Raw genomic sequence first — 24,467 nt, 5'->3', positions numbered from 1 at the left:
TCAACTTCAGCAGCTGATAATTATTGGAAGGATTAAGATTTTTTAATAGAAGTAATTTAAAAATCTGTTTAACTCAATGTTTTTTAGCATGAGGTGCCATGCTGAACTTCCAGTGACCAATATGAAAAATGTGAGAGCGATAACACTAACTTTGAGACGCCTGCTTTCCATTAACACCTGAGACCTTGTAACACTAATGAGTCACATGACACCGGGAAGGGAAAATGGGTAATTGGGCCCAATTTGGACATTTCCACTTAGACGAGTACTCACTTTTGTTGCCAAGGTTGCACATTAGTGGCTTGCTGAATTATTTTGAGAAGACAGCAACATTAAACAATATTATACAAGCTTATTTGCTGCTCTTACATAGGGCAGCATTTTCAGCTGACAGATCCACTTCATATGTTCCAGAAACATCAAAGGCTTTATGATCGACTAAATATCATGGTATCATTTGAATGTGCAGGAGTGGATATATTTAGTGTCAAATGTATTTCTCTTTTGGGCAAGCAAAAAACAAAGCTACACTTACCTTTCATGCAACCCAACAGGAATATTTTAGTAATAAGTCTATTAAAGGGGAATTCCGGTGGGCATTTTTTTTTTCTAAGCAACTGGTGCCAGACAGTTAAACAGATTTGTAAAGTACTTCTATTAAAAAATATTGATCCTTCCAGTACTTATCAGCTGCTGTATACTACAGAGGAAGTTCTTTTCTTTTTTAATTTATTTTCTGCATGACCACAGTGCTCTCTGCTGATACCTCTGTCCATGTCAGAAACTGTTCAGAGTAGGAGAGGTTTGCTATGGGGATTTGCTCCTACTCTGGACAGTTCCTGACACAGAGATGTCAGCAGCGAGCACTGTGATCAGACAGATAAGAACAATTCAACTTTCTCTGTAGCATACAGCAGCTGATAAGTACTGGAAGGATTAAGATTTTTTTTAATAGAAGTAATTTACAAATTTTTTAACTTTCTGAAGCCAGCTGATATGAAAAAAAATATTTTCCACCGGAGTACCCCTTTAAGCTCTGTTTCATGTGTTTTTATGCTACTGCTATTACAACAGATAAAATCAAGTCTTATTACCTTCTGCAGTAGAGCCCCTAATGTTGTAACTCCATGTGAATGCATTAGATTTTCCTGATTGATTGGATGTCTCTGAATAAAGTGCTTTATCAGCAAAATAAAAGTAGCTATGATATTTTTTTCAAGACGGGCTTCTGCAACATAAAAAAAATAATAGACAGGTATGAAGAAGCAAGAATACAACCCAGTCATTACTATCAAAAACATAAATGGCGCTTGTTAGTCCTGGCTTATCATTATTAGGGTTTTTTGTACTACTGGTGCAACCAGCAACTAAACATTTCCATAGTTATGAATGTTGAAAAAAAAAAAAAATAAACAATTAATTAAATGGAACTGAAGAAATTAGTTATGCTGCCCTTGCTGTAGGCAGCAAAACATAACGATAGGATTCCATGTTCCAATTGAAAACTTACATGATGAAGTAGGCAGCGGAGGCCTGCTTCTGCAGAATAAGGAGTCACAGACCCCTCATGAACATCTGTGACACCTTATCCTGCAGCGCCAGACGTGAGCTGCCTATTTTAGCATGTAAGTTCTTACAATCTACTGTATATTAGAATAAGTGACAGACTACTAGAGACAGCATGTGTGTTGCTACATTATGCTGCAAGACCAATGTTTTCAGCTTTCTTATCAGATCTACCAGCCATAAGAAGGCCGGGGAGAAGATTGGGTGGAGGCCCTAGTGCCTTTATTGCTTTATTGTTCCCTTATGACATAATCAGACTTCGATGCTTCCGGGCCTACGTCGTCCTGCCTGTCTGCTGATATGTTTCTGTATGTCAAATGCGTATTAATGTGTCGGGGGATTGTCCTGACTATATTGCATACTAGTTGTTTATAATATTGAAAAACCTATAAAAATATGTTTAAAAAAATTTACATAATACCTGAAGCTTTTGTGGAAGACAAAACTACAAAATCTCCCTCTGTAGGTGTCAACAGCTCTGAAGAAAGGTTACTACTTTCAGATTTGTCATAAACAAACTCATTTAAACAACTGATCTGCTCCAGGATTGGAAATAATGTATTTAGCCCACCGATGCAGTTAATCATGTCCTAAAATAAAAAATAAAATGTAACATTATTGATAAAGATGTGAATAATTACAGCGCATTGTAATGATGCAAAAACTTTACAAATGTCCTGAAGCTACACTCTTACCTTCAAATGAGGGAACTGATTTCATACCAACTTCTTAATAAGCTTCTGTGTTTAACCCCTTAAGGACCGACCCATTTTTTACCTCTATGACCAGGCTCTTTTTTTTACATTTGACATGTATCTCTTTAAATGGTAATAACTTTAGAACGCTTTTTCTGAGCAGAGCGATTCTGAGATTGTTTTTTTCGTGACATATATTACTTTATATAACTGGTGCATTTTTGTTGACACATAAAGCATTTTTGTTGACACATTTTTGTGAAAAACTTAAAAATATTCTGAAAAACGTGAAAATTTCTGGCGTTTTTTTATTTAAATTTTTTTATGGTGTATACTGTGCGATAAAAGTGATGTTATATTTATACTGTGGGTCAGTACGATTTTGGTGATACCCATTTTATATAGCTTTCTATATTCTTTTTCTGAGCAAATTTTTTTTTCTGCCATTCATTTTCCAACAGCCGTAACTTTTTTATTTTTCGTCCGACGCCATTGAGTAAGGGCTTATTTTTTGCGGGATGAGCTGTAATTTTTATTGGTATCATTATTGTGCTACGTGCTACCTTTTGATCTTTTTTATTCTGCTATTTGTACCAAAATTGGCAAATTTTGAGCTTTTTTCAATGTTTTTTTTTACGGCGTTCACCGTGAGGGATAATTTACATTATAGTTTTATAGTACACGTCATTACAGACGTGGCAATACCTATTATGTATATGATTTGTGTTTTTCATCTTTTTTGGTGATAATTAGAGATGACCAAACTTACAGTAAATTCGATTTGTCACGAACTTCTCAGCTCAGCAGTTGATGACTTTTCCTGCATAAATTAGTTCAGCTTTAAGGTGCTCCGGTGGGCTGGAAAAGGTGGATACAGTCCTAGGAGACTCTTTCCTAGGAATGTATCCACCTTTTCCAGACCACCGGAGCACCTGAAAGCTGAACTAATTTATGCAGGAAAAGTCAGCAACCTCCAAGCTGAGAAGTTCGTGACGATTCGAATTTACTGTAAGTTCACTCATCTCTAGTGATAATACAGGGCTTTTATTGGGAAAGGGGCATTTTTTTACAATTCATACTTTTATTGAAGAACTTTTTATTTTATTTTTTTACACTTTTTACAGGTTATACTATGCTGCAATACATTTGTACTGCAGCACAGTATAACCTGATCAGCTGCACACACTACAGCCTGTGCGATCCAGCCTCTGGCTGGATCTCACAGGCTTCCGTTGCAGGCAGACAGGAGGTCATGATCTGACCTCCTGCTGCCATAGCAACCACAGCGACCCGCAATTGTATCGCGGCGCTGCAGTTGGAGAACAGGGGGAGAGCAGGATTGATCACGGCATCTATGGGGATAATGCTGCCGGGACCGGCACGAACGCGGCTCCCGCAGCTGCGGCGGGACTCTGGCTGTGATTGACAGCCGGGTCCAGTCGCCGATCTCCTGCGCTGCCCGCGGAAGGGCCGGAGATCGCTATGACGTAGGCATACGTCGAAATGCGCGAACATGTCGGATGATTGGACGTATGTATACGTCCTATAGCGGGAAGGGGTTAACCACCCCCCCCCCCCCCCCATCCAACTACAGGCTGCTGGCAGCATTTCATAGCAAGCAAATATCATCTAATTGAGATCTGACTACTGAATGCTGCAAAGGTAGTGCAAAATAAAGTATAAAAGACAGTAGATGCACAGACTGAAATTTTTACTATATTTGCAATTATTACAGTATACAGAAATCTTCTAAGACACGCAAAGCAATTGTTCATTTGCTGAGTGAGTGCTTTTTTTTTTTTTTTTTTTTATACAAATTGCTAAGACAATTTGTGTGTCAACCCACGTATATCTACAGTTTCCCATAACTTACTAACAATTTTGTATAAAGAGCTACTGTTTTGCACCAATATTAAAATATGAAGCCATGTATTGCCTATTGCTATACATATTTACTTTAGTAATAAATCATCAGTCCATAAGATGTAGAGATGAGGAAAAAAGCAAATTATCAGAATATGCAAAAGTCACAGTTCAATGTCAAATAGATTTCTGCTATATCTGAACCTATTATTAGAACCCCTCCCTTTATGAGTTGAGCTAATTTAGACAATTGCTGGTTAGCCACAACACACCCAATTATTTTTGACAGATATACATGTGGCACACACTTCCTTTTAGAGCTCATGTACATGTCAGTATTACAGATTTGTATTATTTTAGAATTCTATACTGTATTGTCTGTTTATCTTTCACTTTAGATGACAGCACCCACTACTGTTTTTCTTGAAGATTTAATGAAGATATCTAGCATAGGGTGCAACACCGAGGCATCATAAAGCAACTCACCAAGTGAATGCCAAAAGACACCATGCGCCACCATCTGTGTATTCTGTTAGTGGCCTTGGGCAGGATAGCTGCCAAAAATTACATGTAGCAACTTCACCAATTTACTAATACATAAAAACAAATGGTAAAAGTAGTAGAGCAGTGCTCAGTGTTAAACATGAGAAGCTGTGGAGTATTAAGCTACCCCGGATAATAAGTAGCCAAGCAACAAACTGCTCTTCTAAAGTGTACCGTATATACTCGAGTATAAGCCGACCCGAGTATAAGCCGAGACCCCTAATTTCAACCCAAAATCCCAGGAAAAGTTATTGACTCGAGTATAAGCCTAGGGTGGGAAATACCTCATCCCCCCCTGTCATCATCCAGACCCGTCATTAACATCCTCATCATCATCCCCTTGTCATCATCCCACACATCCCCCCTTCATCATCCCCTTGTCATCATCCCACACATCCCCTTATCATCCCACACATCCCCCCTTCATCATCCCCTTGTCATCATCCCACACATCCCCCCTTCATCATCCCCTTATCATCCCACACATCCCCTTATCCCACACATCCCCCCTTCATCATCCCCTTGTCATCATCCCACACATCCCCTTATCCCACACATCCCCCCTTCATCATCCCCTTTTCATCATCCCACACATCCCCTTATCCCACACATCCCCCCTTCATCATCCCCTTGTCATCATCCCACACATCCCCCCTTCATCATCCCCTTATCATCCCACACATCCCCCCTTCATCATCCCCTTGTCATCATCCCACACATCCCCTTATCATCCCACACATCCCCCCTTCATCATCCCCTTGTAATCATCCCACACCCCCCCCCCTTCATCATCCCCACCCCCCTTCATCATCCCCACACCCCCCCCCCCCCCCTTCATCATCGGCTGTCCGGGCTTGCTGGGAGTTGTAGTTTTGAAACTTCCGGAGGTCCGCAGGTTGAAGACCACTGCGGCCTTCAACATGCGGACCTCCAGAGGTTTCAAAACTACAACTCCCAGCAAGCCCGGGCAGCCATCGGCTGTCCGGGCTTGCTGGGAGTTGTAGTTTTGAAACCTCCGGAGGTCCGCAGGTTGAAGACCACTGCGGCCTTCAACATGCGGACCTCCAGAGGTTTCAAAACTACAACTCCCAGCAAGCCCGGGCAGCCATCGGCTGTCCGGGCTTGCTGGGAGTTGTAGTTTTGAAACCTCCGGAGGTCCGCAGGTTGAAGACCACTGCGGCCTTCAACATGCGGACCTCCAGAGGTTTCAAAACTACAACTCCCAGCAAGCCCGGGCAGCCATCGGCTGTCCGGGCTTGCTGGGAGTTGTAGTTTTGAAACCTCCGGAGGTCCGCAGGTTGAAGACCACTGCAGCCTTCAACATGCGGACCTCCAGAGGTTTCAAAACTACAACTCCCAGCAAGCCCGGGCAGCCATCGGCTGTCCGGGCTTGCTGGGAGTTGTAGTTTTGAAACCTCCGGAGGTCCGCAGGTTGAAAACCACTGCGGCCTTCAACATCATCCAGCCCCCTCTCACCCCCTTTAGTTCTGAGTACTCACCTCCGCTCGGCGCTGGTCCGGTCCTGCAGGGCTGTCCGGTAAGGAGGTGGTCCGGGCTGCTATCTTCACCGGGGGCGCCTCTTCTCCGCGCTTCCGGCCCGGAATAGAGCCGTTGCCTTGACAGCGACGTATCTGCGTCGTTGTCAAGGCAACGTGACTATTCTGAGGCCGGGCCCGAAGCGCTTAGAAGAGGCCTCCCCGGTGAAGATAGCAGCCCGGACCACCTCCTCACCGGACCACCTCCTCACCGGACAGCCCTGCAGGACCGGACCAGCGCCGAGCGGAGGTGAGTACTCAGAACTAAAGGGGGTGAGAGGGGGCTGGATGATGTTGAAGGCCGCAGTGGTCTTCAACCTGCGGACCTCCGGAGGTTTCAAAACTACAACTCCCAGCAAGCCCGGACAGCCGATGGCTGCCCGGGCTTGCTGGGAGTTGTAGTTTTGAAACCTCTGGAGGTCCGCAGGTTGAAGACCACTGCGGGTGGGGGAGTTCACTCGAGTATAAGCCGAGGGGGGTGTTTTCAGCACGAAAAATCGTGCTGAAAAACTCGGCCTATACTCGAGTATATACGGTAATTATCATATCATATTACACTTTTCTATAGAATACCTTAATGTCCCAGTTAACAACTTTGTTCCCAGTCAATCGTCCATGAAATAGGTTGTATGATAAATCAAGGCAGATGTAATTCCCACAAGCCTAAGTAAAAGATACATCATATTAATAAAAATGTATAAATAATAAATAATTTAACTACATTTATTCCTTAGAAAACTAAACTGCAAAAAAAAAGTGCAAAAGTTCATTACTGGAGAATGGATGCCTTTCTGCACTAAGCCTCTTCATCCTATACACCCATCATAAATTATATACATATAAATTAGGTTATGTCATTATTTTGAGTAAAACATGCTTATTATTGCTTAAGGTACTAATATCCAATTTATAAAATAAGCCCTCTATCTGTGTACCCACACCCGCCTGATTTAACACAATTTTGTCTCCTTCCATCCATGTCACATCACGCTAGACAGATTTACATTTGTATTTCTAAATCAAATACATCTAGATAATGTTAACCCCTTTAGGACCAAGCCCATTTTGGCCTTAAGGACCACAGCGTTTTTTGTACATCTGACCACTGTCACTTTAAACATTAATAACTCTGGAATGCTTTTAGTTATCATTCTGATTCCGAGAATGTTTTTTCGTGACATATTCTACTTTAACATGGTGGTAAATGTTTGTGGTAACTTGCATCCTTTCCTTGCGAAAAATCCTAAAATTTGATGAAAAATTTGAAAATGTTGCATTTTTCTAAATTTGAAGCTCTCTGCTTGTAAGGAAAATGTATATTACAAATAAAAACATTTTTTATTCACATATACAATATGTCTACTTTATGTTTGCATCATAAAAGTGACAAGTTTTTACTTTTGGAAGACACCAGAGGGCTTCAAAGTTCAGCAGCAATTTTCCAATTTTTCACAAAATTTTCAAACTCACTATTTTTCAGGGACCAATTCAGGTTTGAAGTGGATTTGAAGGGTCTTCATATTAGAAATACCCCACAAAAGACCCCATTATAAAAAACTGCACCCCCCAAAGTATTCAAAATGACATGAAGTCATCATTTTAACCCTTTAGGTGTTTCACAGGAATAGAAGGAAAGTGAAGGAGAAAATTCACAATCTTCATTTTTTACACTCGCATGTTCTTGTAGACCCAATTTTTGAATTTTTACAAGGGGTAAAAGGAGAAAATGTATACTTATATTTGTAGCCCAATTTCTCTTGAGTAAGCACATACCTCATATGTCTATGTAAAGTGTTCGGCGGGTGCAGTAGAGGGCTCAGAAGGGAAAGAGCGATAAGGGGATATTGGAGAGTACGTTTTTCTGAAATGGTTTTTGGGGGGCATGTTGCATTTAGGAAGCCCCTATGGTGCCAGAACAGCAAAAAACCCTCACATGGCATACCATTTTGGAAACTAGACCCCTTGAGGAACATAACAAGGAATAAAGTGAGCCTTAATACCCCACAGGTGTTTCACGACTTTTGCATATGTAAAACTTTTTTATTATTTTTCACTAAAATGTGTGTTTCCCCCAAAATTTCAAATTTTTCCAAGGGTTAATAGCAGGAAATACCCCCCAATATTTGTAACCTCTTCTCTTCTGAGTATGGAGGTACCCCATAAGTTGACCTGAAGTGCACTACTAGGGGCGAACTACAATGCTCAGAAGAGAGGGAGTCATATTTGGCTTTTTGAGAGCAAATTTTGCTCGGGGGGCATGTCGCATTTAGGAAGCCCCTATGGTGCCAGAACAGCAAAAAAAAAAAACACATAGCATACCATTTTGGAAACTAGACCCCTTGAGGAATGTAATAAGGAATAAAGTGAGCCTTAATACCCCACAGGTGTTTCACGACTTTTGCATATGTAAAAAAAAAAAATTTCAACTAAAATGTGTGTTTCCCCCCAAATTTCACATTTTTGCAAGGGTTAATGGCAGAAAATACCCCCCAAAATTTGTAACCCCATCTCTTCTGAGTATGGAGGTACCCCATAAGTTGACCTGAAGTGCACTATGGGCGAACTACAATGCTCAGAAGAGTCATATTTGGCTTTTTGAGAGCAAATTTTGCACCCCTGTGCAAATCACCTCAAATGTACATGGTGCGCTCTCCCTTCTGGGCCTTGTTGTGCGCCCCCAGAGCACTTAGCACCCACATATGGGGTATGTCCGTACTCGGGAGAAATTGCGTTACAAATTTGGGGGGGCTTTTTTCCCTTTTACCTCTTGTGAAAATGTAAAGTATAGGGCAACATCAGCATGTTAGTGTAAACATTTTTATTTTTTTACACTAACATTCTGGTGTAGACCCCAACATTTCCTTTTATGAAGGGTTAAAGAAGAAAAAGCCCCCCAAACCTTGTAACGCAATTTCTCCCGAGTACGGCGATACCCCATATGTGGCCCTAAACTGTTGCCTTGAAATACGACAGGGCTCCAAAGTGAGAGCGCCATGTGCATTTGAGGCCTAAATTAGGGATTTGCATAGGGGTGGACATAGGGGTGTTCTACGCCAGTGATTCCCAAACAGGGTGCCTCCAGCTGTTGCAAAACTCCCAGCATGCGTGGACAGTCAACGGCTGTCCGGCAATACTGGGAGTTGTTGTTTTTCCAACAGCTGGAGGCTCTGCTTTGGAAACAGTGGTGTACCGGACGTTCTTATTGGGGGAGGGGGGCTGTGTAGGGGTATGTGTATATGTAGTGTTTTTAACTTTTTATTTTATTTTGTGTTGGTGTAGTGTAGTGTTTTTAGGGTACAGTCACATGGGTGGGGGATTACAGCGAGTTTCCCAGCGCAAAATTTGCTGCATCTCAAACTTGCAGCGAGAAACCCACTGTAAAAGCCTCGCCCATGTGAATGTACCCTGTACATTCACGGGGGTGGCGGGGCGGGGGGGGGGCTTGCATCAGCTGTTGCAAAACCACAACTCCCAGCATGCATGGTCTGTTAGTGCATGCTGGGAGTCATAGTTTTGCAACAGCTGGAGGCACACAGGTTAGGGAACACTGAGTTAGAAACAGACAATGTTTCCCAACCAGTGTGTCTCCAGTTGTTGCAAAACTACAACTCCCAGCATGCCCAGACAGCTGAAGGGCATGCTGGGAGTTGTAGTTCGGCAACATCTGAAGGGCCAGATGTTGCTGAACTAAAACTCCCAGCATGCCTGGACAGTCAGTGCATACTGGGAGTTGTAGTTTTGCAACAGCTGGAAGAGCACAGATTGGAGACCATTATACAATGGTCTCCAAACTGGGGCCCTCCAGATGTTGCAAAACTACAACTCCCAGCATGCATGGTCTGTTAGTGCATGCTGGGAGTTATAGTTTTGCAACAGCTGGAGGCACACAGGTTAGGAAACACTGAGTTAGAAACAATGTTTCCCAACCAGTGTGTCTCCAGTTGTTGCAAAACTACAACTCCCAGCATGCCCAGACAGCTGAAGGGCATGCTGGGAGTTGTAGTTCGGCAACATCTGAAGGGCCAAACTGGGGCCCTCCAGCTGTTGCAAAACTACAACTCCCAGCATGCCCAGACAGCCAAAGGCTGTCTAGGCATGCTGGGAGTTGTAGTTTTCAGACTCCTAGAAGCAGCAGTGAAGATCTTTACTGCTGCCTCTGAGGACCATATACTTACCTGCCGGTCCCGTCGCTGCTCGTCCACGTGGCCGGTCCTGCCGCTGCTCCTCGGTCCCGCCGCTGCTTCAGGTAAGGCCGCCGGTCCCCTCGTGTTCCCCCCCTATGCCGCAGGTCCCCGCGAGCCCCCGCAGCCATCGTCCCCCGTTCTGCCCGACTTCCAGGGGCGGGCAGTGCGGGGGATCTGAACTTTCACCCCAGATCACTGTGATTGGTCCACAGGGACCAATCACAGTGATCGCTGACCAGGACCATCAATGGATGGTCCTGGGGGGTGAAGCAGAAGTTGTCCCCTGCTGGAAACAGCGGGACTTCTGCCAGTTAACCCGTGCGATGCTGTGCATCGCCGGGTTAACTGAATGTCATTTATAAACGTCGGGATGCGCGAACGCACTGCACAACCCGGCGTTTATATATGACATTCTGCGGGAAGGGGTTAAAGGCAAACTAGCCAGAGTACTTATTTACACATAAACCAATCTACTTGGATTTATTCAAGCATAATACATTATATGGGAAGAAGATATTCGGCATAAACTATGGAAAGAAAATATTAATCAAGTTTTCTTACTAACCTTTGGTGTATAATAAACAAGTAGTTTGCTGGGTAAGTCTGTTAGTTCAGTGTCCTGTGATTTCCAGGGGTTTAAGCTGTTAGGACCTGAAACAATAAAATACACAGATAAATCAATAATGTGTCAAGAGTGCAAATCACTACATTAAATGTAATGCACCCCTCATTAAAGGGGTACTCCGGTGAAAACCTTTTTTATTTTAAATCAACTGGTGGCAGAAAGTTAAACATATTTTTAATTACTTCTATTAAAAAAATCTTAATCCTTCCTGTACTTATTAGCTGCTGAACACTACAGAGGAAATTCTTTTCTTTTTGGAATGCTCTCTGATGACATCACGATCACAGTTCTCTCTGCTGACGTTATTATAATAATAATAACGCTTTATTTATTGTTGTCCTTAGTGGGACTTGAACCCAAGTCCCCAGCACTGCAAGGCAGCAGTGCTATCCACTGAGCCACCATGCTGCCCTTAGCATACATCTGCTGTGCATGGTTGCTAGAATGGACAGAGCTGTCAGCAGAGAGCACTGTGCTCGTGATGTCATCAGTGTTCCAAAAAGAAAGGAATTTCCTCTGTAGCATTCAGCAGCTAATAAGTACTGGAAGGACAGATAAAGATTTCTTAATAGAAGTAATTTACAAATATGTTTAACTTTCTGCCACCAGTTGATTTAAAAGAAAAAAGGTTTTCACCGGAGTACCCCTTTAAATCACTTACCTGCCAAGTACAAGGCCTTAATCTGATTTGCTTGCAATGCATCATGGAAGATGAGTACAGATCCAAGTTGTCCTTCAAGTGATGTTGGAGTCCCCCATTCACTATCCTGAGTCCCAGCTGAAATTAGTTTGACAGAATCTGTCTTTCCTTGTAACCCACTTCTTGATGGTGAAGACAGAATGCTGCTCAGTGATGACCTACTGGTATTACTTGGAGGGGAGACTGGTGGATCTGCTATCTGCGATGGAGGCGGAGTATTGGTCTTTTGCCCAGCAGATCCAATGCAACAAGAAGTAAAAGGCTGAAAAATACCAAAAAAATGTATAAATAATAGTAGTACACTGCCACGGCGAACACAATACAGACAACACCTTGAATTGACACCTTTAGGTCTGAAACAGAAGATTTATTTAATAGACCCTAGAAAAGCATGCAGAAACATGAAACAATATTTTTATTTTCATACTTACTTCACTCATAGTGGGGAACTTTAAAGGTGAAGAAAGTTTCTGCAGTCCATTAACGTAAATGTATACATGGCTTTGTCCAAAAAATCCTAAGGACCTTTTTGCAGGTACATGAACAACTGCTATACTGTGCTGTAGAAGTAAAGTACAAATTTGTTAAATGTTTCTGGTAATGAAAAAAGCAGCACGGGGCGGCACCAGTATGGATACTAAAAAGTTACAATAAGTCTGTTTAAGTATCTTGAGCAGTTCAGCATCGGACAGTTATGCTGTCCTGGTAGGCAAAAATAACAAAGAATTAAATGGATACAGCCAACTTGGCTATCACTGAGGAGGGGACCTATGGTGGCCTTGAAATGCGTATACCAATATATTACGCAGCATAAGTGTAATATCTTGTAACAGAATAGAGCTGGATATTCCAACGAGCATTGGGATAGTGCACATTAAAACCATGAGGACACTGGCGGAGGTATCTCGATGTGAGCTGACTGCAGTGTTGATTATAATCCCGTGGTGTGATATCAACACCATTGAGACATGGACCCCCGATGTACAATTCATCTGCAGAGCTGGTCTGACATTACATCTTGTCAGAAGTTGGGAGCCGGTCTGCGACAACATCTGGCAGTGGCGGGAGCAGTGCACAAGCAACTACAGCTATAGCCTAAAGTGCTGGGATCAGGAGTGGTGAGCATACAGTCTACTAAACCAAATTCCCTTGCAAGACTGTGCTAGCACATCTACTATTTCCTTTACATGCACTGAATGAACAATTACTGCTGATGTAACTGTTACATTCTGATACATAATACTACAATAGCTGATTCTCCAGCATCTTAGAGTTTTTGTTTACAGATATGGAATCATGAGCAAAAACATTACTGCAGTTACCAAATATCATTAGCAGTCATCATCAGTCATATCTTTTCAGATACTAAACATACGTTTCTTTTTCACAGGCAATTGGACTTTTTTTCCCTGGCAATTGGACTTTTTTCCCCCGGCAATTTCTTATGTGTTATAGCGACCCTTCGTTGGATGTTACCGTCATGAAGCATCACGTGACTTGGAGATATTATTTTACGAGTTTAAAGGACAAGTCTCATGGACAAAAACTTATCCCCTATGCCAAGGATAGAGGATAAGTTTTAGATTGCTGGGGGTCCGAGCACTGGGGCCCCCGCAATCTCCTGTTTGGAGCTCTGGTGCGCTAGCACAGGAGCGAGTCAAGCCTCCCCGCCCGAAGCGGAGGCCGCCACGCCCCCTCCATATAGTTCTACGGGAGAGCCATTCGGCAATCTTTGGCTCTCCCATGAGGCAATATGGAGGGGGCGTGGCGACCTCTGCTTCGGGCGGGGGTTGTGACGCGCTCCTGTGCTAGCGCACTGTGGCTCCAAACAGGAGATCGCGGTGGGGGCGGGGGGGGTGTCCAGCGCTCGGACCCACCCACGATCTAAAACTTATCCCCACGATTTAAGACTTGTCCTTTAAGCCCTTAAGGACTCCGCTCAGAAAAAAAAAAAAAAAAACACATGGCATACAATTTTGGAAACAAAACCCCTCATTAATTTTTTTCACAAAAATGCTGGTGTTACCCCCAATTTTTTTTATTTTCACAAGGGGTAATAGGAGATAAGCCTCCCAAAATGTTTAACCCTGTTTCTTCCAAGTATGGAAATACCCCATATGGAGATGTAAAAAGCTCTGCGGGCGCACTACAATGCGCAGAAGAGAAGGAGCGCCATTGGGGTTTTAGAGAGAATTTGTTTAAAATGGAAGCTGGGGCCCAGGTGCGTTTACAAAGCCCCCGTAGTGGCAGAATAGTGGAGCCCACCCCCCACGTGACCCTATTTTGGAAACTACACCCATCACGCAATGTAATAAGGGGTGCAGTGAGCATTTACACCCCACTGATGTTTGACAGTATTTGGAACAGTGGGCTGTGCACATGAAAAATGTTTTATTTTTTATTTTCATGGACCACTGTACAAAAAATCTGTCAGACATCTGTAGGGCGTAAATGCTCACTGCACCCCTTGTTAGATTCCGTGAGGGGTGTAGTTTCCAATATGGGATGGCATGTGGGGGGGGGGGGGTGTCCAGTGTTCTGGCACCATGGGGGCTTTGTAAACGAACATGGCCTTCATTTCCAGACACATTCTCTCTCCAAAAGCCCAATGGTGCTCCTTCTCTTCTGAGCATTGTAGTGCGCCCGCAGAGCACTTTACATCCACATATGGGGTATTTCCATACTCAGAAGAAATGGGGTTACAAATTATGGGGAACTTTTTAACTATTACCCCTTGAGAAAATGAAAAATTTGGGATAACACCTGCATTTTAGTGAAGAAAAAAAAAAAATTATAATAATTTTCACGTCCAACTTTACTGAACATTCTTCAAACTCCTGTGGGGTGTTAAGGCTCACTATACCCCTTGTTATGTTCCTTGATGGGTGTAGTTTCCAAAATGGGGTTACATGTGGGTGTGTTTTTTATTTTTTGTTATTTTTTTGCGTTTATGTCAGAACCGCTGTAACGATCAGCCACCCCTGTACAAATCACCCAAATGTACATGGCACTCTCACTCATGAGCCTTCTTGTGAGCCCGCAGAGCATTTTACATCCACCTATGGGGTATATCCGTACTCAGAAGAAACTGCTTTACAAATTTTGGGGGTCTTTTTTTCCTTTTCTTAGTGAAAATGAAAAGTATGGGGCAACACCAGCATGTTAGTGCCCTAAACTGTTGCCTTGAAATAAAACAGGGCTTCGAAGTGAGAGAGCGCCATGCGCATTTGAGGCCTAAATAAGGGATTTGAACAGGAACGGACCCGGATGAAAGAATTAGACTTGCCTACGATACCCAAAATTACCCTACGGCAGTGTTTCCCAAAAAGGGTGCCTTCATCTGTTGCAAAACTCCCAGCATGTCTGGACAGTTAATGGACGTCCGGCAATACTGGGAGTTTTTGTTTTGCAACAGCTGGAGGCTCCATTTTAGAAACTGTGCGGTACCAGACGTTTTTCATTTTTATTGGGGGGGTAACTGTGTAGGGGTATGTCTATATGCAGTATTTACTTTTTATTTTGTGTAAGTGTAGTTTAGTGTAGTGTAGTGTTTTTAGGGTACAATCACATGGACGGGTTCACAGCGAGTTTCCCGCTGGGAGCTTGAGCTGCAGCGGAAAATTTGCTGCATCTAAAACTTGCAGCGAAAAACTCACTGTAAACCCCCGCCTGTGTGAATGTACCCTGTACATTCATATAGGGGGTGGGAATGTGCGGGGGGGTGCAAACCTCCAGCTGTTGCAAAACTAAAACTCCCAGCATGCCCTTTGGCTGTCAGTGCATGCTGGGGTTGTAGTTTTGCAACAGCTGAAGGCACACAGGTTGGGAAACACCGAGTTAGGAAACAGACAATGTTTCCCAACCAGTGGGCCTCCAGTTGTTGTAAAACTACAGCTCCCAGCATGCCCAGACAGCGAAGGGCACGTTGAGAGTTGTAGTTGGGCAACATATGAAGGGCCAGATGTTGCCGAACCTCAACTCCCAGCATGCCTGGGCATGCTTGGAGTTGTAGTTTTGCAAAATCTGGAGCACTACAGTTTGGGCACCACTGTATAGTGGTCTCCAAACTGTGGCCCTCCAGATGTTGTAAAACTACAGCTTCCAGCATGCCCAGACAGCCTTTGGCCATTCATATATATATTTTAAGTCTACTTTTAGTGTGCACACGCATGGGCCCTGTGGAGTGCAATTATACATATCTACAGCTATAATATATTGACTGGTATTTTAATACATTAGAATATATTTTTGATTAATTTCTTGTGTACATATAATCATTTTCTGGACCTTTGTATGACTTTATGCTTCAGCAGAAGTTCTGTAGTCTGGATCACTGACATGATTTCCCTGCTGAGCCTTCTGTTGGTATTGAACAAGCAGGAGAATGAAGAGATTTGGCAATCATGGCGATGCATACATTGCACTGAGGAGGAAGTTGAGTTGTTCTTTTCTGTCTGACCACAGTGCTCTCTGCTGACACCTCTGTCGGTGTCAGGGACTGTCCAGAGTAGGAGCAAATCCACATGGCAAACCTCTCCTGCTCCTGACAGTTTCTGACATGGACAGAGGTGGCAGCAGAGAGCACTGTGGTGAGCCTGAAAAGAATTACTCAACTGCTCTGGAACATACATCAGCTGATAAGTACTGGCAGTATAAAGATTTCTTTAATAGAAGTAATTTACAAGTCTGTGCAACTTTCTGGCACCAGTTGATTTGAAAAAAAAAAAAAAGTGTTTTCCACCCTAGTACCCCTTTAATAGAGTACTGTATGCATCGCAACTCAATGCACTGCTTCTGGGGCTGAGATACAAGTGAGGGGTCATTCTTCTGTTTATTCAATACAAACAGGAAGAGGCAGTAGGGAGTGAGTCTTACAGGATGTGCACAGACATTATGGAGGGCAGGGGCTCAAGAACGGTCGCAGCGGTGCTGCGGCCCAGGAACAGAGTAGAACTCCGCCCAGGCCTCTGACATTTATAGCCCACATAAAAGTGGGTATTTTAGATAAAATAAAGACAAGAACAGCTTCTATAAAAGGCATGCCATGCATACATACACTTTTGCTGTGCCAGCAGTTTTATTTATATAGAACATTTGACAGATGCACTTTAATATACTTTATTATAGAGGAGATGTATCAAAATCTGTTTGGAGGAAGAGTGGTGCAGTTTTCCATAGCAACTAATTAGATTGCTGCTTTTATTTTACAGAGGAATTTTCCTCTGCAATGGTTTTGATAAATCTTCCCTACATGCCCCGCCCTAAACCCTATATGACAGAACTGACACAGTACATGACTCACCCAGCACCCACTACATGTAGGAATCTCCACACAGCCCTAGCATTTATACTGAAGAGATGGGCACGACACAAATAAACGCTTACTATACTGTGCAGCTATTAATGAACTATACACTGTGTCCCAATTAATTATATATATTCTGTGCCGCTATTAATGAACTATACACTGTGCCACCATTAATGGTATATATTCTGTTCTGCCATCAATGAACTGTACACTGTGCCACCATTAATGGTATATATTCTGTTTTGCTATCAATGAACTATACACTGTGCCACCATTAATTATATATATTCTGTGCTGTTATTAATTAACTATACACTGTGCCATCATTAATGATATATATTCTGTGCTACTATTAATGAACTACCGTATACACTGTGCCACCATTAATGATATATATTTTGTGCCGCTATTAATGAACTATACACTGTACCATCATTAAAGAGTTCCTGTCACCAAATAAAACTTTGAATATATATAGTGTCCTTTGTGTAATTAGCAGACACTTTCCCATTCACTTGCTTTTAAAATTATCAATAGCTATATGTTTAACCTCCCTGGCGGTATGATTCTGTGTGGAAATGTGTACCAAAAGCGGTACAATTTTTTTTAACTGAATTTCACATCTCCCTCCGCCCATTTCACATCTCCCCCGTCACATTCCCCTCTCCCTTGTCACATCCCCCGTCACATTCTCCCCCCTCCTAGTCACATTCTCCCCCCTCCTAGTCACATTCTCCCCCCTCCTTGTCACATTCTTCCCCCCTTGTCACATTCCCCCCCTTGTCCCATTCTCCCTCTTCATGTTACATTCCCCTCCCCCTGTAACATCCCCCCCCTTGTCACATCCCCCCTTCATGTCACATTCCCCCCCTTGTCACATTCCCCCCCCTGTCACATTCCCCCCCCTGTCACATTCCCCCCCCCTGTCACATTCCCCCCCCCTGTCACATTCCCCCCCCCTGTCACATTCCCCCCTTGTCACATTCCCCCCTTGTCACATTCTCCCCCCCCCCCCCCCCCCCTTGTCACCTTGTCCTGCAGCAAATACACTGGGTTTGCCGGCAGATTTCAAACCTAGTGTATTTGCTGCAGAACAAGCCCTTTCCCCATCAGCCAATCACAGGCTTTACACCACTGCGGCCTGTGATTGGCTGAAAAGTGAAAGGTCCTAGAAGATGAATAGTGAAGAGAGGACACCCCGGACCGCACGGAGGGGAACGACATCTTCAGGGACCGGGATTAGGTGAGCAAAAGGTTTTTTTATTTTACTACTTCTTCCTTTTACACTTAGCTCAGTGTTTTTCTACCAGGGGGCCTCCAGCTGTTGTGAAACTACTACTCCCAGCATGCCCGGACAGCCTTTGGCTGTTCGGGCATGCTGAGAGTTGTAGTTTTGCAACAGCTGGAGGCCCCCTGGTAGGGAAACACTGACTTTTAGTATTTTTCTTTACCTGCTCTGGCCGGATCCCGCAACGGGAGCCGACCAGAGCAGATAATCGCATGTTTTCCCGGGGGGCCGCATCGCTATATCGCATTGCTTTTGCGATATATCGTGCAGCCCGGCCGGGAACTCTGCAATTCTACCCCGAGCGTGACTCGGGGTTACCGATCCTGGCAGGGAAAATTAACCCCGAGTCACGCTATAAAAAAAGGCCACTATGTGGCTCTGTTCCCTGCCACAATTAATAGTGAGTTTGGTGTCCTCCCGGCCTGGCAGGAGACCAAACTTAGGAAGTGCTTCTGGCTGCACTTGAGCGTGATCAACAGCTGCACAGAAAGTGAAAGCTCCACAGATTCTCACAGAAAGCTGCACAGACTTAAATCTGCAGGAGAGCATCACTGATAGCAACACAGACTGAAAAATGCACAGAGCCTGAGGTCTTCTTTTCATCACAGCTCTGCAACCATGTGAGGACAAAATTGGTCCCCCAGCAGGCTTCAGTGATGTCATGCCTGCTGGGAAACACCCACTTTCTCCTGCTGGGAAATTGCACTATGTGAGCAAAATAAAGGTAATATACAGAGCTTTTTTAAGCTCTGAAAATTTTTTTTTTAAAGGGTGGGAGGAGTGTTAGGAGTAGTTAGGGAACATAGCCTGACTTAGTTTAGAACAGTTTATTTGGTGACAGGTGCTTTTAAAAAAATATATCCTGTGCTGCTATTAACTCCTTAAAGAGTACCTGTCATCAACTAAACTTTCCCTGATCCCCCTCCCCATCTGTCCCTTACTCTAACTATGCCTATCCCTGTTTTATTGAGGTTTAAAACGCAGTGGAAATACCTTTTTTATCCCTCTTCATTAGCTCAGGAGCACTGTCTTTCTGACGGGTGGAAGGAGGCGGGTCCCGGCAGGCATGATGTCACATAAAGTCTGGCTGGGACTCTGCTTCTGCCAGTCTTCTTGTATGCTGCTCTCCCTCTGCAGCAGTGTTTCTCAACCAGGGTATCTCCAGCTGTTGCAAAACTACAACTCCCAGCATGCCCAGACAGCCAACAGCTGTCCGGGCATGATGGGAGTTGTAGTTTTGCAACAGCTGGAGGCACCATGGTTGGGAAACACTGCTCTGCAGTGTGCATACAGACTAAGTACAGGGGAGGGACGGCAGCCTCTGTCTCTCTCTCTCCTGTGTCTCTCTGCACTAAAAAGTCAATGCTGAGAACCAGGGGCGGTGGGAGCAATTACAGAGGCAGTAATTAAGATGAATGTCAGGGGGGGGGGCACAGAGCAGGGAGTGCAGTGAGATAATACAATGTATAAGATAACGTGTGTTGAGGGGCAGGGAGAACACAGAGCAGGGGGAGGTGGAGGTGACTGGCCTCTGTTATATGAGAGGCATGTGCAGGCTTGTAGCTCACAGTGCTGCTCCAGGCTGGGAGCGAGTCCTGAGCTGAGAGTACTGAAATTCCTGTGGAAGGACCAGAGCCCTTTCAGCATTAGTCCTAAAAGCTGTACACTTACTATGAAAAGCATAGGAAGCTGCCTGCAGACCAGGCATAGAAGAGAGACCCCTAGTGGCCAAAAGTATAAAATGAAAAAACTAGTATAAATATTAAATTTTTTTAATGAAGATATATTAAAATATGTCTTCATTAATGATTATGAACAACATATTAAAAGGTTTTGTTGATGACAGGTACTCTTTAAGGACTTAGGTCGTACCTGTACACCCGAGTCCGCTCCCGTCCTATAACGTGGGGCCACAGCCGAGACCCATGGCTAATAGCGCGCGGCACTGATCGCGGTGCCGCGTGCTTTAACCCTTTAGACACGGCGTTCAAAGTTGATCGCCGCATCTAAAGTGAAAGTAAAACTCTGCCGGTTAGCTAAGGAGGCTGTTCAGGACAGCCGCAATGAAATCGCGGCGTCCCCAACAGCTGTAGGAAAGAAGGAGGTTCCCCTACCTTTCTCCTCGCTGTCCGATCGCCGAATGACTGCTCAGCCCCTGAGAACCAGGCATGAGCAGTCAAGCGGCAGAATCATTAATCAATGGTTTCCTATGAGAAACCATTGATCAATGTATAAGATCAGTGTGTGCAGTGTTATAGCCCACTATGGGAGCTATAACATTGCAAAAAAAAAGTTAAAGGTCAGGGGCTCAAGCCCCCTTTTGAGCCTGTGTGTAAATGTCCCTGGTGTGTCAAAGTGATCAGGACTACCGCTAGGGGACCCAGGAAATCCAGAAATAATTTTTTTTCTCTGCAAATAAGTTAAATTACAAAACTTAATAACTTCAGGGCACCTATAGATTTAAATATATATTTTGTTCCCAGAAAACCCCTTTTATACTATTAAACAGTACTGTTTATAGCTGGAATAATTTACTGAATAATTATTATTCCTTTACAGAGTGTTCTGGTTATTAAAATGAGAGATTCAGTATTATCATGTTTTCTTCACAATAAATAGTATAGATCTAATTTTCAGTTCTCTGTATAGGGAGAGGTATTAGCAGTAGAAAAAGGGAAGTGCTTATGCCGCTGTACAGAACACTGGTGAGACCTCACTTGGAGTATTGTGCGCAGTACTAGAGGCAGTATCTCCAGAAGGATATAGATATTTTGGAGAGAGTTCAGAGAAGAGCTACTAAACTAGTACATGGATTGCAGGATAAAACTTACCAGGAAAGGTTAAAATACCTTAACATGTATAGCTTGGAATAAAGAAGAGACAGAGGGGACATGATAGAAACTTTTAAATAGAAAAAGAAAATCAATACGATAAAAGAAGGAGTGTTTATTTAAAAGAAGAAAAACTACCACAAGAGGGCATAGTTTTAATTAGAGGGGCAAAGGTTTAAAAGTAATATGAGGAAGTATTACTTTACCGAGAGAGTAGTGGATGTATGGAATTGCCTTTCTGCAGAAATGTTAGCTGCAAATACAGTAAGGGGGTTTAAAAGGGTACTTCACTGGATTTTTTTTTTTTTTTTTACATCAGCTGGTGCCAGAAAGTTAAACAGACTTGTAAAGGACTTCAATTTAAAAACCCAGTACTTCCAATACTTATCAGCTGCTGTAAGTTCCATAGGGAATTATTTTCTTTTTGAATTTCCCTTATGTCTGACCACAGTGCTCTGTTGACACCCCTGTCCATTTTAGGAACCGTCCAGAGTAGAAGCAAATCCCCATAGCAAACTTATCCGGCTGTGGACAGTTCCTAAAATAGACTGAGGTGTCAGCAGAGAACACTGTGGTCAGACAGAGGGGTCAGAAGATGACAATTTTAAACGTATACATTTTCCTGCATGTAGTTTTGATTTTTTCCAGAAGTACAACAAAATCAAACCTACATAAGTAGGGTATCATAAAATCATTAAAAATCTTAACCCTTCCAGTACTTATCAGCTGCTGTATGTTCCATAGGAAATTATTTTCTTTTTGAATTTCCCTTATGTCTGACCACAGTGCTCTGTTGACACCCCTGTCCATTTTAGGTACTGTCCAGAGTAGAAGCAAATCCCCATAGTAAACTTATCCGGCTGTGGACAGTTCCTAAAATGGACAGAGGTGTCAGTAGAGAACACTGTGGTCAGACAGAAAAGAAATTCAAAGAGAAAATAACTTCCTATGGAACATACATCAGCTCATAAGTACTGGAAGGGTTCAGATTTTTAAAAAGAAGTAATTTACAAATCTGTTTAACTTTCTGGCATCAGTTGCTTTAAAAAAAAAAATTTCAGGTGAGTACCTCTTTAACCTGTTAAGGACCCAGGGCGTACCTGTACATCCTGAGTCAGCTCCCGTTCTATAACAGGGGGCCACGGCGTGGCCCCGTGTCATAACGGGTCGGGCCTGGCCTCTGACAACGACAGGGACCCGTAGCTAATAGCGCGCGGCATTTATCGCGGTGCCGCGCGCTATTAACCCTTTAGACGCGGCGTTCAAAGTTGAACACCGCGTCTAAAATGAAAGTGAAACCATTCCGGTTAGTTCAGGGAGCTGTTCGGGATCGCCGTAGCGAAATCGCGGCATCCCGAACAGCTTATATGACAGCCAGAGGAACCCTACTTTGCCTCCTCGCTGTTCGATCGCCGAATTACTGCTCAGTGCCTGAGATCCAGGCATGAGCAGTCAAGCGGCAGAATCATCGATCAGTGGTTTCTTATGAGAAACCACTGATCAATGTAAAAAATCAGTGTGTGCAGTGTTATAGGTCCCTATGGGAGCTATAACACTGCACAAAAAAAGTGAAAAAAAAAAGTGAAAAAAGATCATTTAACCCCTCCCCTAATAAAAGTTTGAATCACCACCCTTTTCCCATAAAAAAAATGGATAAATAAAAATAAACATATGTGTCTGAATTATAAAAATATATCGTTAATTAAACCGCACGGTCAATGGCGTACGTGCAAAAAAATTCAAAAGTCCAAAATAGTGCATTTTTGGTCACTTTTTATATCATGAAAAAATTTATAAAAAGCGATCAATAAGTCCTATCAATGCAATTGGTACAAATGGTACAGCTAAAAACTTCAGATCACGGTGCAAAAAATGAGCCCGCATACCGCCCCATACGTGGTAAAATAAAAAAGTTATAGGGGTCAGTAGATGACAATTTTAAACGTATACATTTTCCTGCATGTAGTTTTAATTTTTTCCAGAAGTACTAGACTAGATGGGTCAAATGGCTCTTATCTACAAGCACATTCTATAAATTTCTATACTGTTGTTTCGAAGCAAGTTCTACGTGCACTTAATTGGTGGAGTCAGAGGTCAAACAATATACAGTGGCTCTCATTTACTATTCTAAACCCGACCTCTTTTGTCGGGTTTTTTTGTCGCATCTTTGTCTGCGCCATGTCGCAGACATCGTGCGCCAGTCTGCGACACGATGCGACATTTTTTCCCGACGGACGAGATGTGGATTCACCCAAACCCGAAAAAAGGAGGAGTTGGAAACCAAAACCAACAAAACCCACGTGCGACAAACAGGATGCGACATAATAATAAATACCAGGGGAAAAAAGGAGTCGGGTAAGAAAGCAAGATAGACTTACAACCGGATTTTCTTAGTAAATGAAGGCCAGTGTGTTTTTTTTTTATTTTAAGGAGATAAGATGCAGTCTTGAGCAATAAAAATTATTGGTCCGCAGTCTTGAGCAATAAAAAATTTTGGTCCACAGTCTGAGGAGCCTGGCAGTACAAGACCGCCCTTGTCTGCTAATTTGATGATTGTACAGAATGCACAAAAAGAAATTCCCCTGGTTATCAGGAAAGTATGTGTCACTAGACATCAGAGGACAAGGGAAGGGGCATAGGTTGGAAGAATGAACCCCTTCTCGCCAAAGGATGTATGCATACATCCGAGTTGCTGACATGTTAAAGCAACTGGACTTATGTATATGTCCAAGTGATCTCCTGTGCTAGGAGAAGACACTAGGTCTGCAGTGATCACAATCTGCTACACCCCCACTAACCCTAGAAAATATATAACATGATAATAAGTGCTTCTTACCCACAAGGAATCACAGAAACAATGATCTGGCAACTTAACAGTAGTGTATTCTTTCTTGGTGCAAACTGCCACGACCAGGAAACCAGAGGAGGAGATAAAGGCTTCAAATCCGGTGCCATTGTTTGTAAAAAAGCTGGAACCAAAGAAGTCAAAACACAACATAAAGAACAGCTTAACACTAACTCTTGAATACTGCAAAGTGCAGTAGCTGTGTTCAGCTGTGATATATTACTTCTTTGAAATAAAAATGAATTTAGAATGTTGGCTATAAACACTAAGCTTTGAGGTCCAATTTACATGTAATATAAAGGAAATGCAAGTTATAGGGTTTTTCGAATGCAGTGAACATAAGTTTAAAATGAGTTTAGGGCCCATAGTTTTTTCCCTCTGAATGATATACATGCACCTTGTGTGGTCAGAGTAACTGTACACAAATCTTACCAAATGAAACATAGTAAGTTCTTATAAAAAAAAAAAAAAAAAAAAAAATTGT

At 43.0% G+C, this 24,467-nt stretch overlaps 1 protein-coding gene across 3 annotated transcripts in view; it reads right to left on the bottom strand.

The window, feature by feature from the left end:
- The window catches only part of NBEAL1 (neurobeachin like 1), a 273,447-nt gene that overhangs the window by 110,431 nt on the left and 138,549 nt on the right, over window positions 1-24,467 (bottom strand). For all 3 annotated transcript variants that reach the window (XM_056534118.1, XM_056534117.1, XM_056534119.1), the window contains 7 exons: window positions 23,975-24,107; window positions 12,143-12,271; window positions 11,673-11,973; window positions 10,952-11,037; window positions 6,776-6,865; window positions 1,988-2,156; window positions 1,095-1,228 (listed from right to left, as the gene is read on the bottom strand). In XM_056534118.1, coding sequence (XP_056390093.1) covers window positions 1,095-1,228; window positions 1,988-2,156; window positions 6,776-6,865; window positions 10,952-11,037; window positions 11,673-11,973; window positions 12,143-12,271; window positions 23,975-24,107 — 1,042 coding nt within the window. The remainder of the gene's footprint in view (window positions 1-1,094; window positions 1,229-1,987; window positions 2,157-6,775; window positions 6,866-10,951; window positions 11,038-11,672; window positions 11,974-12,142; window positions 12,272-23,974; window positions 24,108-24,467) is intronic.

Source organism: Hyla sarda, chromosome 8 (assembly GCF_029499605.1).
Source record: "Hyla sarda isolate aHylSar1 chromosome 8, aHylSar1.hap1, whole genome shotgun sequence".
Lineage (NCBI taxonomy): Eukaryota > Metazoa > Chordata > Amphibia > Anura > Hylidae > Hyla > Hyla sarda.
This window is presented reverse-complemented; position numbering and strand designations above follow the sequence as displayed.